Raw genomic sequence first — 7,678 nt, forward strand, 5'->3', positions numbered from 1 at the left:
TCTGAATATTACACACATGACACCTTAGCACCCATATCCGACCAACGGTGTTTCATGCAGCCCTGGTGACACAGGTGAAAAGAGCACGTGCAAATATCGAGAGAGAGATGTGCAGAGAGAGAGAGAGAGAGAGAGAGGCCGCCAACGGCCGGCCATACTAGGTTAGGCCAGGTTCACAGTGCGTGGCGGAAGTCTGAGAATTTCCCTGCTAGCCAATCAACGAGAAGCCTTTTAGATGCCCCATTCACACAGGACGGTGGAAGAGGCTGACGGGGCTGCCACGTCAAGGCAAAGTTCCGCTTTTTCTCTTCCACCCTGCCCTATTTCTCTTCCGACCCCCCCCCCCTCGCCGGTGAGCGCTTCCACCCTGACAAAGGTCCCCTGCAGCCTATGAGAAACAACCATGCAAGCAGGCAACTACTGCCTTGTGTGAATAGCGGGGCGGTGGAAGACCGGCGCTCTGCTCTTTTCCGCCTGGAAGTGCCCCGTAGCTCTATTTCTTCCACCCTTTCGGTCTGAACCCACCCTTAGGTTAATAATGACAACGTTCTAAGATTTCACACTCAAACCTTACTTCAAAATTTGTTTGAGACCCATCCTGTCAATGACGCCCAAAATGCGGTCCCCACGCACATATGGAGAAGACGAATCTTCCTAAATCTTTTTACTTTTGAAGGGCATAACTTTGTCACTACTCCCATGATCAGAGTGATTTTAATATATACCTATGCATTCAACCATAAACTGGAGAGTAGCTCTTCCACCCCCGACTGCCGAGCGCCATTCGTGCATCTACTGTGCATACGCGCAAGCCCGACCCTCCACGGGCTATGGCGTTGCCCAGCTGCACATTGCACTCGTGTTAATATATGCTATACGTTGCCCTCTTCCCTGTAGTCTCTGCTCTTTTGGCTACATTGTACCCTCCTCTTCTCTTCGGGTGTGGTGAATTCTCGCCATCGCCAGTCCTTCAGCATCGTCATTTCCTTTGTGGTTGTTCGAAACTTCTCTGCTCTTTCGGCTACATTCTTCTGTTCGGACGTTCGCGTGTTGTGTTCTTGTGGCTAGCTCAGACCTTCGCGCTTTAAGGGGGTTGTACGAAGCATCTTCGACATTTTCACCTCCTGTCCCTCTTCCTCTTGGAGGTCTCGATCTCTTCAACCCCAGCAGGTATTTTTGTGCCCAGATGTCTATGCCTCACTGATTGAGCTTGAATAATGGGTTTGGAATTGATTGCATTGGCTCGTGTGATTATTTCCCTCCTCCTTTGTTTCCATCTTTCAATGATCGTGATTCATCGCAAAATTGTGCAACTAGGGACCTCAATAGTCAATCAGGATGTCTTCACGTTTGCAGATCTTTTCTTGCTTCACCATTGTCATGTTCCTGATGGTACACTCTGATTGTTCTATTTTGAGCTAGTACTTCCTTGATAAGGCAAGGATTTCAAGCTGGGGCTGTATCGGCATGTGGAACTGCTCCTTTAGAGATTCGAGATTATATTTACATTTACATACATTGCATGGCTCAGTTCGAAGTCAAGGCACATGTTGTCGATAAGCTATTTACGTGGTTCATTGGCACTTTGCTTATTCAGCATTGTGAAGCAATCTACTATGAAGGCTCCCCCCTGACACCCATCATGTTTGTTAGACTCTGATCCTCGCTCTTAAACGGGTCAGCCATCTCAGGCCTTGAGCTGGTCAATGGCAATCTTGAACACATTTGGCAGCTCCTACAATCAATTGCTGGACCCACCTTCTCAAGCACATAAGACCAGCAGCAGCTTGTTTAATACTCTACTACAGGAAGAGAGAGATGGATGTTGACTTGATCTAAGTGGCGGTTAGTTGTCATCCGGCATCAATTAAAAAGAGAGATGCCACCTCAGCAATCATCTGTACTAAGGGGCTAGCTTGCTGGTTGCCCTTCTTTACAAGCTGGCTGCATAGAATCAAAATTGATCTCTATGCCAGGAAATGCTCCTGAGTGAGTATCCTAAGGATCAATCCCATGAGTGGAGGCAAATTTGTGATCGGGATTTATTGTGGACAATTTTTTTCGACAACGGGAATGCGGTTCAGAGCATGTATGATGGCAATAGAGATATGGGAAGCTGTTTTTTCAAGTGGAAGAACCTAGCAATTGGGATTCAGGATTATTTGCTTTGGTGTTGCACAGTAATTTGATATCTCAGCACAGTGTCATTTTCAATTGCGACCCAATCTGTCTGTTTTTACCCTTAAGAGAAGAAGCTTGTTGTCTAGACAATGTGTCTATTGAGATGTATCAATTTTTGTGGATCACGAACTGTCAAGATTTTCAATGTTATTTTCTTGATTGCAGTTGAAGAGATTCTGACATAGTTTACCTCGAAAGATGAAGGAGAGGGAGGGAAAATTCAGTTTAATGTCTGAGAAAATGTCCAAAGTACTTCCTCCAGTGCTAGTGCTGCTATCCTTATGTTCACTCTCCTTTTACCTGGGTGGCATATTTTGTGGTGACAAGGGCAGGCAGAAAACTACACTTTCAGGAGCAGATTTGAAGGTGGCCGGCTGTCAGCCACAATCAAAGGTTACAGAGTTCAAAGAATGCAACATAACTTTACAAGACCTGACCCCTTGTACAGATCCATCGGTAAGAATGCTCACATATAGTCATCGTCTATTTAACCGTTCTTTTTCATGAGGATGGATGTACTCTGCTTGCTTAATTTTCTGCAGCGTTGTTATCAACAAAAGCATATAATTGGGTTTTCATTACATGTTTTGTGTTTGCTAGAGGTGGCGCAAGTATGACAGTCATCGAATGGCATTTAGAGAGCGTCACTGCCCACCTCCTTCAGAGAGACTCGTTTGCTTGGTGGCTCCTCCAGAGGGCTACAAGATTCCAGTTCTGTGGCCACGCAGCAGAGACGAGTGTTGGTACAGGTTAGATCATGACATCTATCTTTGAGATTTCCGGATAATACAAATTCACACTTGGAAAGCTTCAATTATGGTTTACTCTATAAGCCTAACCCCACTTAGAACCAAACGCCCGATAGGTTATCAGAACACTCAACCATGGGTTACTGAATCATATCAAGAGTGGTTTATATGTCGAGTAATGAGCAGAAGAAGTCACGTTCAAAGCCTCTGTGTCACTGTAGGTTCCAAACATCGTGAAAGCATCATTGTCATTTTCATATTGTCCAAGTTATCGATTATGAGAGGAAATTTTCTCCATAAGCCTAAGCCCACTCAGACCCAAAGCCCCCATAGGTTACCAAAACATCAACCATGGGTTGCTGAATCACAATAAGAGTGTTCAAAGCAGCTGTGTGACCGTAGGTTCCAAAGATTGTGAAAGCATCACTGTCATTTTTATCTTGTCCCAGCTATCAATTATGAGGGGAAAACTGAGTATTTTCAAAACAGGAATGTGCCCTATGATTGGATCAACACTGCCAAGGCGAATCAAAGGTGGATGCAGAAGAAAGGGGAAAAGTTTTTTTTTCCTGGTGGTGGTACAATGTTTCCTAAAGGAGTGGGTGAGTACATAGACCGCATGGAACAGCTCATTCCCGGGATGAAAGATGGGACCGTGAGGACAGCACTAGATACTGGCTGTGGGGTTGGTTTCACACCTCTGCGCTGTTAAATTATGGCTGTGCTGGCAAGTTTTAACTTTTTGGTAACCTGAGATGCTTCCTGTTTTCAGGTGGCCAGCTGGGGAGGTGATTTGCTTGATCGTGGTATAATTACTATGTCATTGGCACCTCGAGACAATCATGAGGCTCAAGTGCAGTTTGCGCTTGAGAGAGGCATTCCTGCCATGCTTGGAATTATCTCCACTCAACGGCTGCCATATCCAGCAAATGCTTTCGATATGGCTCATTGTTCTAGATGCCTAATCCCATGGACGGATCATGGTAAGCGGATACACTTCAACTAGGATCCTGGCTAGGGAATGGCGTTGTTTTGCACTTTATGACTTTCAGAAAGGGTGTATTGCTATGTTTTCAGTCGGCGACTCTCTTATGAGAACGTGTATGTGCGTTGTGTGTGAACACACTTTTTCTTGTTGAACTGTACATTACTGGTGAAGACAATGTACACTGAGGGTGTCATAATTGAACACCCAAAGAGAGGAAAATCCACAATGAAGACAATGTACACTGAGGGTGCCATAATTGAACACCCAAAGGGTTAGAGATGGCATTCAACTAGAAGCAATTAAAGGATGGCTCAAATGTCTGTAGACACATTCGATTTGTTCCTGTAGGTCTTAACCATCTGCAACCCTTAGGGATATGCCTAATGACAAACCCCCCCCCCCTCCCCCCCCCCCCCCCCCCCCCCCCAAATCTCTCTCTCGGTTTCTTCATTTGGTCATGGTGCATTAGTTTCAGAGGGACAGAGCGTTGAAGGTTGATGTTTGTTTTTTGTTTTTAGGTGGTGTGAATCTACTGGAAGTGGATAGGGTTCTTCGTCCTGGAGGCTTTTGGGTGTTGTCAGGCCCACCGATCAACTACCAAGTTCACTGGAAAGGGTGGGACTCCACTGAGGAGAAGCAGAGAGCTGATCTTGAGAAAATACAAGACTTATTGGAACGCATGTGCTATAAACAGTATGCTATGAAAGGAGACATTGCCGTCTGGCAGAAGCCTTTGGATGATACTTGCTACAATGAACGATTGGAGGAGGCGGTACCACCTCTTTGTGATGACAGTATTAATCCAGATGCATCATGGTGAAATTTTACGAGCTTTGTGTTTGTGAAATTTAAAACTACTCTTCAGTTGGTGGGGCCAGTTAGTGATTTGTATGACTGTCATGTGCATCGGACACAAAAAATTTCCCATTATGACTGTGAGGAGGGGTGAGTTTTGGTGAAAACCTCTAGGCAGCATTTCATCAACGAGAACTTGAAAGTTACTGGGTTTCATTATGGAGATTTGAACATGTGCAATGCAGGGTGAACTGTTCTAGATACCTACACAAAGTTTTATATCTATATGCTATTAGGCAGTTGAAACTAATGTTGTTGTCTGCTTAGGTATGTGCCAATGCGCCCTTGCATTGTGAAACCAGGCTATTCTTTCGAGCGTCTTGGTGTGGGTCAAACGCCCAAGTGGCCAGCTCGTCTGAGAGAGGCTCCCGAAAGAAGCAAACTGTTCTCAGGCGGGAGTGCAAATTCTTTCCGAAAAGACACAAGGCTGTGGCAGCTTGCATTGGATCACTACAAGACTTTGCTTCCTGATCTTGGCACCAACAAGATAAGAAATGTGATGGACATGAACACGAAGTACGGTGGCTTAGCAGCAGCATTGATTGATGATCCCGTGTGGGTGATGAATGTAGTGTCTTCATATGCAGCAAACTCTCTAGGCGTAATATATGACAGAGGATTGATTGGGACAGTGAATGACTGGTTAGTGCATTAATGCTTTTGTTAGTTTTACCAAATTTTTCTTAATTCTTGCTGGTGAAGGTGTCTCCTTTTGTGTTTTTAGGTGTGAAGCGTTTTCCACTTATCCCAGGACTTATGATCTTCTCCATATGGATGGCCTTTTCACAGCGGAAAGTCACAGGTCTTTTGCTTTGATATTTAGAAGTCTTTTGCTTGTACTCTGAAACTTCTGCATATCTTGCAAGAATGACTTGTTGGATGGCAGGAAAATAAAGATTGGTGGGTGTTGAGACATGTGTCTTACCTTGTTAAATTACTATGTAGATTTACCTCCTGAACGACTGAAATGAATTTATATTTGGTATGCTGCGGCACTGCTGACGTGTGCGACGGTTGTATGTCTGCTGGTGTAGAGCCTTTGCCTTCAAGGACAAGAGAAGTCCCACATATGTTTTACTCTTATGTGGCATGAAGAGCCAAGTCGGGATTTGCCCATTAGTGTACCACCTTTAAAGATAGGATATGGGTAGTTCTGTAGTAATACGGCCGTTAAATACAGAAATGTGGGTAGCGAAGCAGTGCAAGATGTAGAGGAACAACTTGGGATTTCCTCGCGAGCTCTACTCTTTGGTAACTGTAACAGTGGCACCTTGGAAAGAATGGGTCGGGTATCACAGTCAATTTCTCTGCGAGTTGACCTTCGTCTCTTTAGTTACACTATCCATCAAAATCAGTGTGAAATTGCCACGTATTATAATTGCATGAATGGTCACTAAGATTTATACCCTTAAAGTACTTGATTAAATTTACCCTTGTTCGATAGCTATGCATTTTTCAAGTCTGTGGGTTAGCCCTAGCTTGTGAATAGCTTCTGCAAAAGGAAGGAGGGAAGCTGTATATGATGTCCTCTGAATGTGGCAGAGAAGAATAATTCGGAACGATATGCTCAAATACAGTGCTATATGTTGAAGGGGACGCATTGATGAAAGTATACTTTTATCAACCTCCATTGATTGTTCGGGGGAGGGGGAGTACATATCTACCTCCATTGGTTGTTCAGGGGAGGGGGGAGTACAGGAGGTTATGCATTGTTCCATATCAAGCACCGGTGATTTATATACAATATAAGAGAGCAAGGCCTTTATAATAAGCTGTGTGTTGTGAGTGGATGAAGTGGCTGCTATAATATTTTTTAGATGTGTGAACACCATGATACGAGTACTCATTGCTTTGACCGTGGGCACTGTGGCTGGCATGTCAGCCCTTCAATAAAAACATTGTTTTACCAAAAGAAATTTTTTTCTTGTACCAGGAGACTTTAAGAGCACATGATTTATCCTACAAAAGACTGTGTATGTCATTGTATGATGGGACTATTGTGTATAGTTTGACTCGCTGTTCATTATGCTAATGAAGTTGTTTGCATTATGGCAGATGTGAGATGAAGTTTGTGCTTTTGGAGATGGACCGCATCCTAAGACCAGATGGGCATGTCATCATGCGTGATGCACCTAATTTCATTGGGAGTGCCAAAGCTCTTGGTGAAGCCATGCGATGGAATTGTAAAGTGCACCCGACTGAAAATACTAGCAACGAAAAGGAACAGCTGCTCATATGCCAGAAAAGCTTCTGGAGATCAGCTGAGGACAGATTGTAAATGTAGATTATCTTTTTCATGTCAGCAAATGTGAGAGCAAAAGTTGCGCATCTTGAGCAAGAGCTCGCCGTGTCATGTATCCACTTTTAACTGTTTTGGCCATACGGCATTGTATCTTATGAGAGCAGAGGAGCCATTCATGGAATAGCCTAGAAGTATCCCGACACGCTTTATTATTGATTGATTCTTTAGTTAAAACAAAATAAAGAATCTGTTTTGTTGTGGGGTTAATCACCTCTGTAAATGGTGTTTTTCTTAGGGTATTTGTGTCCTCATTGTTGCAATGTCTTCTGCAAGTTCTGATTGCTTACTATCCATTTTAGCCTTTCCTTGATACTTGTGTAATGGCAGTTGCTCTTTATTTAACCTTGTTAGTTTTCTGTGTGTAGCTTCCAAAGGTACAAGATGGTAGTAGCTTATCGACAAGAGTTGTGATTTTAAGGCAGGATCTACGGTGAAGTGTGAAAGTTGATTGGTCTGTGAGGTCTGGAACAGGCTTCTCATTTCATGCCACTGGATTCCCGAACGGCGATGCTGGATGGGTCAGAAAGACTAACCTTATCTCCTTGGCAAATGGCTGATGTCATGGTGGCCTCGCTCTCCTGTACCTTGACATACTGTGCCGCT

The 7,678-nt window shown here is 44.1% G+C and overlaps 1 protein-coding gene across 1 annotated transcript; it reads left to right on the forward strand.

Annotated features, from left to right (window-relative positions):
* The first annotated feature begins 1,032 nt into the window (after positions 1–1,032).
* On the forward strand, positions 1,033–7,335 carry LOC147457364 (putative methyltransferase PMT21). Its single transcript, XM_086512254.1, has 9 exons — positions 1,033–1,170; positions 2,347–2,637; positions 2,782–2,930; positions 3,420–3,615; positions 3,703–3,913; positions 4,437–4,734; positions 5,041–5,415; positions 5,498–5,575; positions 6,829–7,335. Exons 2-9 carry the CDS (start codon positions 2,380–2,382, stop codon positions 7,049–7,051), a joined length of 1,788 nt encoding a protein of 595 aa, XP_086368380.1. The 5' UTR covers positions 1,033–1,170; positions 2,347–2,379; the 3' UTR covers positions 7,052–7,335.
* Positions 7,336–7,678: the final 343 nt, after the last annotated feature.

Source organism: Adiantum capillus-veneris, chromosome 5, assembly GCF_014529385.1.
Source record: "Adiantum capillus-veneris isolate H3 chromosome 5, ASM1452938v2, whole genome shotgun sequence".
In the NCBI taxonomy this organism is placed as follows: Eukaryota; Viridiplantae; Streptophyta; class Polypodiopsida; order Polypodiales; family Pteridaceae; genus Adiantum; species Adiantum capillus-veneris.

What these genes read in the sequence shown, in the direction of transcription:
- LOC147457364 (XM_086512254.1), top strand. Translation starts at nt 2,380, where the DNA reads ATGAAGGAGAGGGAGGGAAAATTCAGTTTAATGTCTGAGAAAATGTCC. An exon ending in ATTAATCCAGATGCATCATG is followed by an intron (nt 4,735 to 5,040) that starts GTGAAATTTTAC and finishes TTGTCTGCTTAG; the next exon opens with GTATGTGCCAATGCGCCCTT. An exon ending in ATTGGGACAGTGAATGACTG is followed by an intron (nt 5,416 to 5,497) that starts GTTAGTGCATTA and finishes TTGTGTTTTTAG; the next exon opens with GTGTGAAGCGTTTTCCACTT.